Raw genomic sequence first — 11730 nt, 5'->3', positions numbered from 1 at the left:
CCTCCAGGCCCCGCCCCCTCTCACCGGTGGAGAAGCCGGTGCGCTTGTGGCACCGCGTGAACTCGATGAAGTAGGACCCGCCCCCTGGAGGCTCCTCCCCCTTGCCGAGTCCCCGCCCCCTTTAAGCTCCACCCCCTCGCTGAGGCTCCTCCCCTCACCGGTGGAGAAGCCGGTGCGCTTGTGGCACCGCGTGAACTCGATGTTGAAGTAGGACCCGCCCCAGCCCCGCCCCCTCGAGGCTCCTCCCCCTCCAGGCTCCGCCCCTTTAGGCTCCGCCCCCTTTAGCCCCGCCCCTCACCGGTGGAGAAGCCGGTGCGCTTGTGGCACCGCGTGAACTCGATATTGAAGTAGGACCCGCCCCAGTCCCACCCCCTCCAGGCTCCTCCCCCTCGAGGCTCCTCCCCCTCCAGGCTCCTCCCCTTTAGGCTCCTCCCCCTCGATGCCCCGCCCCCTGTAGGCTCCTCCCCTCACCGGTGGAGAAGCCGGTGCGCTTGTGGCACCGTGTGAACTCGATGTTGAAATACGCCACCAGCGCGTGGACGTAGTCGTTCCTCTTGACCTGCAGGCAGAACGGCGCCGTGAACGTCAGCTCCTCCACCTTGACCGAGTAGATGTCCACCTCCTGCGGGGACACGGGGACGTGAGGACAGGGGGACACGGGGACAGCACGGGGACACGGGGACACGGGGACATGAGGACACGGGGACGGCCGTGTCACCGCGGGGACGGCATGGGGACACGGGGACAGCATGGGACATGGGGACATGAGGACACGGGGACAGCCGCGTCACCACGGGGACAGCACAGGGACACAGGGACAGCATGGGGACATGGGGACAGAGAGCGGACACAGGGACACGAGGACAGTGCAGGGGACATGGGGACAGCGAGCAGACACAGACACACAGGGACAGCACGGGGACATGGGGACAGCGAGGGGACACGGGGACGGCCAGGGGACACAGAGACACAGGGACACGGGACAGCGTGGGGACACAGGGACAGTGCGGGGACATGGGGACACAGGGAAAGCACAAGGACACGGGAACAGCGTGGGGACATGGGGACACGGGGACGGGACATGGCGTGGGGACATGGGGACAGCTGGGGATACAGGGACACGGGGACAGCACGGGGACACTGGACAACGTGGGGACACAGGGACACCGAGGGGACAGCGAGGGGACACAGGGACACGGGGACAGCAAAGGGACACGGGACAGCATGGGAACACGAGGACGGAGAGGGGACACAGGGACATGGGGACACAGGGACAGCGTGGGGACACGGGGACAGCGTGGGGACACGGGGGACAGCGTGGGGACATGGGGACAGTGTCAGCCACAGGACATGGGGACAGCGCGGGGACACACAGGGGGACATGGGGACACACGGGGACACACAGGAACACTGGGACAACGGGGGACACACGGGGAGAGAGGGGACACAGACCCGCTCCCCCAAGGCACAGCAGGGTCACGGCCACCTCCAGAGCCCCCGATGTCCCCAAACCCTCCTGAGATGCCACCAACCCCACCAAGATGTCCCCAACCCCACCAAGATGTCCCCAAACCCTCCTGAGATGCCACCAACCCCACCAAGATGCCACCAACCCCACCAAGATGTCCCCAAACCCTCCTGAGATGCCACCAACCCCACCAAGATGCCACCAACCCTCCTGAGACCCCCCCCCGGGCCACCCCTGGCCCCTCTGAGATGTCCCCAAGCCCCCGCGATGTCCCCAAGCCCTCAAGATGTCCCCAAGCCCCCCCGGTCCCCTCGCCCGGCCCCCGGGCTGGCCAAGGGGACCCAAGGGGACCCTCCCCGATGTCCCCGTTTGGGGACGTCCCCGGTGCCACCCACCTTGATGAGACACGCGTTGGTCACCAGCTGCTTGGGGTCCACCACGTCCACCAGGGGCTCCTTGATGGCCACGTCCTTGATGCAGGACATGTCGAAGCCGTAGACGTTCTCCCACCCTGCGGGGACACGTGGGGACATGGGGACACATGGGGACACGCGGGGATGTCACCAAACCCCCGAGGTGCCACCAGATCCCACCGAGATGCCATCAAATCCCATCGAGATGCCACCAACCCCCCGAGATGCCACCGGATCCCAAGATGCCACCAAACTCCCCTCAGATGCCACCAAACGCCCAAGATGTCACCAAACGCCCACGATGCCACCAGATCCCACCAAGATGCCACCAGATCCCACCAAGATGCCACCAGATCCCCCCAAGATGCCACCAAAGTCCCCTGAGATGCCACCAAACCTCCTGAGATGCCACCAAACTCCCTGAGATGCCACCAAATGCCCAAGATGCCACCAGATCCCCCCGAGATGCCATCAACTCCCACCAAGATGCCACCAAACGCCCAAGATGCCACCAAATGCCCAAGATGCCACCAGATCCCACCAAGATGCTACCAGATCCCCCCGAGATGCCACCAAACTCCCCCAAGATGCCACCAAATGCCCCCCAGATGCCACCAAAAGCACCTTGGACCCCCTGAAGATGCCACCCAAGTCCTTGGGACACCTTGGGAAGCCCCTGAGCTGTCCCCAACCCGCTGAGACGTCTCCAAGGTGCCACCAGACCCCTCTGAGATGCCACCAAACCCCTCCCAAGATGTCCCCAAGCCCCTGAGACCTGAGATGCCACCAGATCCTACTGAGATGCCACCAGATCCTACTGAGATGCCACCAACCCCCTCTGAGATGCCACCAACCCCTCCCAAGATGTCCCCAAGTCCCTGAGACCTCTGAGATGCCACCAAACCCCCCTGAGATGCCACCAGACCCCATGGAGATGCCACCAGACCCTCCTAAGGCCCCCCAAGATGCCACCCAGCTCCCCGGGCCACCCCCGAGCCCCCCCGAGATGCCACCAAGGCCTCCCGCGCTGTCCCCACGATGTCCCCGCGTGTCCCCGGGCCACCCACAGTGGATCTTGTAGTCCTTGTACTGCCGGTCCTCGATGGCCGTCACGTAGAGGGTGGCCCGGTCGGGGAAGATGAGGCCGTCGGGGGTCTGGGGGGACAGGGGACGTCACCGGGGCCACCTCCAATGGGGAGGCCGGGGCGGGTGGTTTTGGGGGGCCCCCGAGGCCATTTTTGGGGTCCCCAAGGTCATTTTCGGGGTCCCTGAGGCCATTTTCGGGGTCCTCAAGGCTGTTTTGGGGGTCCCTGGGTGGGGTTTTGGGGTCCCCGAGGTCATTTTCAGACCCTGGGTGGGTTTTTGGGGTCCCCAAGGGCCTTTTCGGGGTCCCCAGGTGGGTTTTTGGGGTCTCCGAGGCCATTTTTGAGGTCCCTGGGTGGGTTTTTGTGGTCCCCAAGGCCGTTTCCGGGGTCCCCGAGGCCGTTTTGGGGGTCTCCAAGACAGCTTTTGGGGTCTTCAAGGTCGTTTTTGGGGTCCCCGGGGCCGTTTGGGGGGTCCCCAGGCCATTTCTGAGGTCCCCAGGGCTCTTTTCAAGGTCGCCAGGTGGGTTTTCGGGGTCCCTGAGTAGGTTTTTGGGGTCCCTGGAGCCGTTTTGGGGTCTCCTCACCAGCCACTTGTCTTGCGCGTAGATGACCGTGTTGAGCAGGACCCAAGACGGGTCTGGGGGTTTCTGGGGTCCCCGGGGCCGTTTTTGGGGTCCCTGGGTGGGTTTTTGGGGTCCCTGAGTAGGTTTTTGGGGTCCCCGGAGCCGTTTCTGGGGTCCCCGAGGCCGTTTCGCGCTCACCAGACACTTGTCGCGCGCGTAGATGACCGTGTTGAGCAGGACCCAAGACGGGTCTGGGAGTCTCTGGGGGTTTCTGGGGTCCCCAGGGCCGTTTTTGGGGTTCCTAGGTGGGTTTTTGGGGTCCCTCGGGGGGTTTTTGGGGTCCCCGGGTGGGTTTTTGGGGTCCCCGGAGCCGTTTTCGGGGTCCCCGAGGCCGTTTTGGCGCTCAGCAGCCACTTGTCGCGCGCGTAGATGACCGTGTTGAGCAGGAACCCGTTGACTTGAGGAGGACCCAAGATGGGTCTGGGGGTCTCTGGGGGTTTCTGGGGTCCCCGGGTGGGTTTTTGGGGTCCCCGGGTGGGTTTTTGGGGTCGCCGGAGCCGTTTTTGGGGTCCCCGAGGCCGTTTCGTGCTCACCAGCCACTTGTCGCGCGCGTAGATGACCGTGTTGAGCAAGACCCAAGATGGGTCTGGGGGTTTCTGGGGTCCCTGGGGCCGGTTTTGGTGTCCCCGGGTGGGTTTTTGGGGTCCCCGAGGCCGTTTCCGGGGTCCCCGAGGCCATTTTTGGGGTCTCCTCACCAGCCACTTGTCGCGCGCGTAGATGACCGTGTTGAGCATGGACTCGTAGAACAGGCAGTAGCCCATCCACTCGCTGATGATGATGTCCACCTTGTCCACGGGCAGCTCCACCTCCTCCACCTTCCCCTTGATGATGGACACCACTGCGGGACGGGGGCAAATGGGGGGGTGCCCGGGGCAAATGGGGGCACTTAGGGGTCCTGGGGGGGCAGTTAGAAGGTCTAGGGGGGACACAGGGCAAATGGGGGGCACTTGGGGGTCCTGGGGGGACATGGGGCAAATGGGGGGCAACTGGGGAGGGGCTAGGGGGAAAACAGGGCAAATGGGGGCGGATGGAGGGGCTGGAAGGGGACACGGGGCAAATGGGGGTGGTGGGAGGGCACTTAGGGGTCCTCGGGGGGTAGTTAGAGGGGCTGGGGGGACATGGGGCAAATGGGGGCACTTAGGGGTCCTGGGGGGGCAGTTAGAGGGGCGGGGGGCATCTGGGGGCCCAGGGGCTCCTGGGGGAGGGGCAATTAGGGATCCAGGGGGGCACTTAGGGGTCTGGGGACACTCAGGGGGGCAATTAGGGATGTGGGGGGGACCACTTAGGGGTCTGGGGGGCAGTTAGGGGGGCAACTAGGGGTGTGGGGGGCATTTGGAGGGCACTCGGGAGGCACATGTGACATTAGGGGGTGCTTGGGGGGACCTAGAGGGCACTTAGGGGGCACACGTGACATTGGGGGACACTTGGGGGACACATGTGACATTGGGGGACACTTGGGGGCACTTAGGGGACACCCATGACACTGAGGGACACTTAGGGGGTGCTCAGGGGACACCCGTGACATCGGGGGACACTCGGGGGCACCCGTGACATTGGGGGGCACTGGGGACACTCAGGGGGCGCTTGGGGACACCCGTGACATTGGGGACGCTTGGGGGGACACTGGGGGACCCAGGTGACACTGGGGGACCCTGGGGACACCTGTGACATTGGGGACACCCGTGACACCCAGGTGACACCAGGGGACCCTCGGGGACACCCGTGACATTGGGGACACCGCGCGCTCGCACCGTGGTCCAGCTTGTTGGCCTTGACGATCTTCACGGCGTAGTCGGAGATGCTGGAACACTCGATCTGCACCGGAACAGGCGGTGGAACAGGCGGCCCCCGAACCGCTCCGGGGGTTCCGAGGGGGTTCGGGGGGGCTCCGGGGGCTTTTGGGGTGTTTCAGGGGGTTTTGGGGTGTTTCGGGCGTTTTGGGGTGTTCCAGGGGGTTTCGCAGTGTTTCAGGGGGTTTTGGGGGGTTTCGCGGTGTTCTGGGGGGTTTCATGGTGTTCCGGGGGGTTTTGTGGTGTTTCTCGGGGTTTTGGGAGGGTTTTGGGGTGTTTCGCAGCACTTCGCGGGGGTTTTGGGGTGTTTTGGGGTGTCTCGGGGTATTTCTGGGGGTTTTGGGGTGTTCCGGGGTGTTTCGGCGGGTTCCGGGAGGTTTCGTGGTGTTTTGGGGTGTTTCACAGTGTTCTGGGGGTCCCGGGGCATTCCAGGGGGCTCCTGGGTGTTCCGGAGGGTCCTGGGGTGTTTCCCGGGGTGTTTTGGGGTCCAGCTCACCCCGATGACGCGGCGCGCGCCCGCCTTGGCCGCGAACATGCACAGGATGCCGGTGTCCCGGGGGTGTTTGGGGGTGTATTGGGGTGTTTCTGGGGTATTTTGGGGTGTTTCTGGGGTATTTTGGGGTGTTTTGGGGGGTTTTTGGGGGTGTTTTCTTCGTTTTTGGGGTGTTTGGGGGTCCAGCTCACCCCGATGACGCGGCGCGCGCCCGCCTTGGCCGCGAACATGCACAGGATGCCGGTGCCGCTGCCCACGTCCAGGACCACCTTGTCCTTGAACAGGTGCCGGTTGTGGAACATGGAGTTGCGGTAGGTCAATGTGCGCACCTCGTCCTTCAGCATCTCCTGGGGGGACGGGGGGGACAGGGGGTCAGGGGGACCCCCAAGGGACCCCCACATTGGTATGGGACCCCCAAGCTGCTATGGGACCCCCAAGTCCCCCTGGGTCCCCCTGTGACACCCTCGGGTGCCACCTCGTCCTTCAGCATCTCCTGGGGGGACAGGGGGGGACAGGGGGTCAGGGGGACCCCCAAAGAGACCCCCACATCACTATGGGCCCCCCCACATCCCTATGGGTCCCCCAAGCTGCTGTGGGACCCCCAAGTCCCCCTGTGACACCCCCAGGTGCCACCTCGTCCTTCAGCATCTCCTGGGGGGACAGGGGGTCAGGGGGACCCCAAAGAGACCCCCCAGATTGGTGTGGGACCCCCAATCTGCTATGGGCCCCCCCAGATCACTATGGGCCCCCCCACATCACCATGGGCCCCCCAAGCTGCTACGGGACCCCCAAGTCCCCCTGTGACACCCCCAGGTGCCACCTCGTCCTTCAGCATCTCCTGGGGGGACAGGGGGTCAGGGGGACCCCAAAGAGACCCCCACATCCCTATGGGACCCCCGAGTCCCCCTGGGTCCCCCCCCAAGTCCCCCTGGGCCCCCTTGGGCTCCCAGAGCTCCCAGTGACACCCCCAGGTGCCACCTCGTCCTTCAGCATCTCCTGGGGGGGACACAGCGTCAGGGGGACCCCAAAGGGACCCCCCAGATTGGTGTGGGCCCCCCCACATCACTATGGGCCCCCCAAGCTGCTATGGGCCCCCCAAGTCCCCCTGGGTCCCCCCAAAGTCCCCCTGAGTCCCCTTGGGCACCCAGAGCTCCCAGTGACACCCCCAGGTGCCACCTCGTCCTTCAGCATCTCCTGGGGGGACAGGAGGGACAGGGGGTCAGGGGGACCCCAAAGGGACCCCCACATCACTATGGGCCCCCCCACATCACTATGGGCCCCCCAAGTCCCCCAGTGACACCCCCAGGTGCCACCTCGTCCTTCAGCATCTCCTGGGGGGACAGGAGGGACAGGGGGTCAGGGGGACCCCAAAGGGACCCCCACATCACTATGGGCCCCCCGAGTCCCCCTGGGTCCCCTTGGGCTCCCAGAGCTCCCTGTGACACCCCCAGGTGCCACCTCGTCCTTCAGCATCTCCTGGGGGGGGACAGCGTCAGGGGGACCCCAAAGGGACCCCCACATCCCTATGGGCCCCCCACATCCCTATGGGCCCCCCCACATCACTATGGGCCCCCCCACATCACTATGGGCCCCCCAAGTCCCCCAGTGACAGCCCCAGGTGCCACCTCATCCTTCAGCATCTCCTGGGGGGACAGGGGGGGACAGGGGGTCAGGGGGACCCCAAAGAGACCCCCAAGCTCCTATGGGACCCCCCAACCTGCTATGGGCCCCCTGAGTCCCCCTGGGTCTCTATACGTCCTGGGGGTCTCCATACATCCCAGGTGTCTCCGCACATTCCCGGGTGTCTCCCCAAATTCCCGGCTGTCTCCAGACATTCCCAGCAGTGTCTCCAGACATCCTGGTTGTTTCTATACATTCCTGGGGTGTCTCCCTACATTCCCGGGGGTCCCCAATATGTCCCAGGGGGTCTCTCTACATTTTGGGTGTTTCTCTACGTTCCTGGGGTGTCTCTGCACATTCCCGGGGTGTCCCCGGGGGTATCCCCACACATTCCCGGTGTCTCCGTACATTCCGGGGGTGTCTCCCTACATTCCCAGGGGTATCTCTGCACATTCCCAGGGTGTCTCCGCATATTCCCCGTGTCCCCCCGCCCATTCCCGGTGTCCCCCCCCCTGTTCCCGGTGTCTCCCCGCCCATTCCCGGTGTATCCTGGTGTATCCCGGTGTCTCCCCACCCATTCCCAGGGTATCCCAGTGTCTCCCCGCCCGCTCTCAGTGTATCCCGGTGTATCCCGGTGTATCCCAGTGTCTCCCCGCCCATTCCCGGTGTATCCTGGTGTCTCCCGGTGTATCCCGGTGTCTCCCCGCCCATTCCCAGGGTATCCCGGTGTATCCCAGTGTCTCCCTGCCCGCTCTCAGTGTCTCCCGGTGTATCCCGGTGTCTCCCCACATTCCCGGTGTCTCCCGGTGTCTCCCTGCTGTTCCCAGTGTCTCCTGATGTCTCCCGGTATCTCCTGGTGTCTCCTGGCGTATCCAGTGTCTCCCCGCCTGTTCCCGGTGTCTCCCCACATTCCCGGTGTCTCCCGGTGTATCCCAGTGTCTCCCCGCCCATTCCCGGTGTATCCCGGTGTCTCCCGGTGTCCCCCTGCCCGTTCCCAGTGTATCCCGGTGTCTCCCGGTGTCCCCCCGCCTGTTCCCGGTGTCTCCGTTCCCGGTGTATCCCGGCGCATCCCTGCCCATTCCCGGCGCATCCGTCGCCCACCTCGTGGATCCCGAAGTGCGCGTACGAGTCGAAGTAGTAATCCTTGGACGTCATCTCCTCGGCCGACGGCTTGGAGCTGCCCTCGGGCGGGCACGACACCTGCGGGATTCCCGGGAAAAGAACGGGAATGGGAACGTCAGAGCCGGCGGGAATCCCGGGAAAAGAACGGGAATGTGGGAACGTCAGAGCCGGGAATCCCGGGAAAACGGGAATGCGGGAACGTCAGAGCCGGGAATCCCGGGAAAAGAACGGGAACGCGGGAACGTCAGAGCCGGGAATCCCGGGAAAGAGAACGGGAATGCGGGAATGTCAGAGCCGGGAATCCCGGGAAAAGAACGGGAACGCGGGAACGTCAGAGCCGGGAATCCCGGGAAAACGGGAATGTCAGAGCTGGGGGGAATCCCGGGAAAAGAACGGGAATGGGAACGTCAGAGCCGGCGGGAATCCCGGGAAAACCGGAACATGTCAGAGCCACACGGGATTCCCGGGAAAACGGGAATGTGGGAATGTCAGAGCCGGCGGGAATCCCGGGAAAGAGAACGGGAATGCGGGAATGTCGGAGCCGGGGGGGAATACCGGGAAAACGGGAATGCGTCAGAGCCGCACAGGAATCCCGGGAAAACAGGAACACAGGAACGTCAGAGCTGGGGGGAATCCCGGGAAAACGGGAACATGGGAACATCAGAGCCGGGGGGAATCCCGGGAAAACAAATGGGAACACATCAGAGACGTGGGGGAATCCCAGGAAAATGGGAATGGCAGAGCCGTGTGGGAATCCTGGGAAAACGGGAACACGGCAGAGCCGGGGGGAATCCCGGGAAAATGAATGGGAAAAGCACAGGAATGGGGGGGGGAGGGGCCGCCTGCTCTGCTGCCATGGGGGGGTTGGGGGGGCTGTATGTGCGGGGGGGGGTCTATACGTTGTGGGGGGTCTATATGTTCTGGGGGGTCTATACATCATTGGGGGGGTCTATACGTTGTGGGGGGTCTATATGTTCTGGGGGGCGTTTCTATGTCATTGGGGGGTCTATATGTTATTAGGGGGTCTGTACATTGTGGGGGGGTCTCTACACATCATTGGAGGGCTCTATACGTTATCGGGGGGTCTCTATACGTTATCGGGACCATATAGGGTATTTACATCTGGCGGGTCTCTATACGTTATCGGGGTCTCTATACGTTCTCGGGCCATATAGGATATTTACATCTGGCAGGTCTCTATAGGCTATCGGGGTCTCTATACGTTCTCGGGGTCTCTATACGTTATCAGGGGTCTCTATACGTTCTCGGGCCATATAGGATATTTACATTTGGCGGGTCTCTACGTTATCGGGGGGTCTCTATAGGTTATCGGGGTCTCTATACGTTATATGGCCCGTATAGGATATTTACATTTGGCGGGTCTCTATACGTTATCGGGGGTCTCTATAGGCTATCGGGCTCTCTATAGGTTATCGGGGTCTCTATACGTTATGGGCCCGTATAGGATATTTACATTTGGCGGGTCTCTATACGTTATCAGGGGTCTCTACACATTATCAGGGGTCTCTATAGGTTATCGGGGGGTCTCTATACGTTATTCGGCCCGTATAGGATATTTACATTTGGCGGGTCTCTACGTTATCAGGGGGTCTCTATACATCATTAGAGGGCTCTATAGGTTATCGGGGGGGTCTCTATACGTTATATGGCCCGTATAGGATATTTACATTTGGCGGGTCTCTATAGGTTATCAGGGGTCTCTATACGTTATCGGGGGTCTCTACACGTTATCGGGGAGGTCTCTATACGTTATCAGGGCTCTCTATACATTATCAGGGGGGTCTCTATACATTATATGGCCCGTATAGGATATTTACATTTGGCGGGTCTCTACGTTATCGGGGAGGTCTCTATAGGTTATCAGGGGTCTCTATAGGCTATAGGGGTCTCTATACGTTATCAGGGGGGTCTCTATACGTTATGGCCCGTATAGGATATTTACATTTGGCGGGTCTCTACGTTATCAGGGGATCTCTATACATCATTAGAGGGCTCTATAGGTTATCGGGGGGGTCTCTATACGTTATATGGCCCGTATAGGATATTTACATTTGGCGGGTCTCTATAGGTTATCAGGGGTCTCTATACGTTATCGGGGGTCTCTACACGTTATCGGGGAGGTCTCTATACGTTATCAGGGCTCTCTATACATTATCAGGGGGGTCTCTATACGTTATATGGCCCGTATAGGATATTTACATTTGGCGGGTCTCTACGTTATCGGGGAGGTCTCTATAGGTTATCAGGGGTCTCTATAGGCTATAGGGGTCTCTATACGTTATCAGGGGGGTCTCTATACGTTATGGCCCGTATAGGATATTTACATTTGGCGGGTCTCTACGTTATCAGGGGGTCTCTATACATCATTAGAGGGCTCTATAGGTTATCGGGGTCTCTATACGTTATTCGGCCCGTATAGGATATTTACATTTGGCGGCGGCGGGCGGAGCCTCATCCCGTCAGCCAGGGAGGCTACAAAGGTCTAAAAAAGAGACAGGGAGACACGTCAGGGGGCGGGGCCACCGGGGGGCGGGGCCACCGGGGGCGGGGCTTGAGACCCCCTAGGGGGGCGGGAACCCCTATGGGGGGGGAACCCCCTATGGGGGGGGGCAAGAGACCCCTATGGGGGGGGGCACGAGACCCTATGGGGGGGGGGGTAAGAGACCCCTATGGGGGGATGAGACCCCCTATGGGGGGGGGGTTAATGCAGCGGGGGGGGCACAGAGCCCCTATGGGGAGGGGGGGAAAGAGACCCCCTATGGGGGGGCAAGAGACCCTATGGGGGGGGGTTAATGGAGTTGGGGGGGCAGGACCCCCATGGGGGGGCAGAAAGAGCTGGGGGGGGCAAGACCCTGGGGGGGGCAGAAGGGGGGGGGCTATAATGGAGCTGGGGGGGGGGTCAAGACCCCCATGGGGGGGTGGGATGGGGGGGGCACAAGGAGCCGCCCCCCCCTCCCCTATGGGGGGGTCTAAAGAGGTTGGGGGGGGCCACGAGCCCCCCCCCCACAGCAGCCACTGGAGCAGGCGGCCCCCCCTATCGCGACAGGAACCGCCCCCCCCTCGTGTCGCGACGAGGCCCCCCTATCGCGACAAGA

The 11730-nt window shown here is 62.6% G+C and overlaps 1 protein-coding gene across 1 annotated transcript; it reads right to left on the bottom strand.

The window, feature by feature from the left end:
* Positions 1-471: 471 nt before the first annotated feature.
* On the bottom strand, positions 472-11113 carry LOC148591267 (protein arginine N-methyltransferase 1-like; the record flags this gene model as incomplete). Its single annotated transcript, XM_088537905.1, has 8 exons — positions 11064-11113; positions 8594-8692; positions 6064-6219; positions 5341-5404; positions 4285-4427; positions 2949-3036; positions 1864-1979; positions 472-622 (listed from the first exon to the last, which is right to left on the bottom strand). Coding segments are annotated over exons 1-8 (844 nt in total), but the record flags the coding sequence as incomplete, so codon positions are not given.
* Positions 11114-11730: the final 617 nt, after the last annotated feature.

The sequence above is a fragment of the Tinamus guttatus genome, unplaced genomic scaffold (assembly GCF_059628265.1).
Source record: "Tinamus guttatus ecotype Peru unplaced genomic scaffold, ASM5962826v1 Tinamus_guttatus_pri_ptg000889l, whole genome shotgun sequence".
Taxonomy (NCBI): domain Eukaryota; kingdom Metazoa; phylum Chordata; class Aves; order Tinamiformes; family Tinamidae; genus Tinamus; species Tinamus guttatus.
This window is presented reverse-complemented; position numbering and strand designations above follow the sequence as displayed.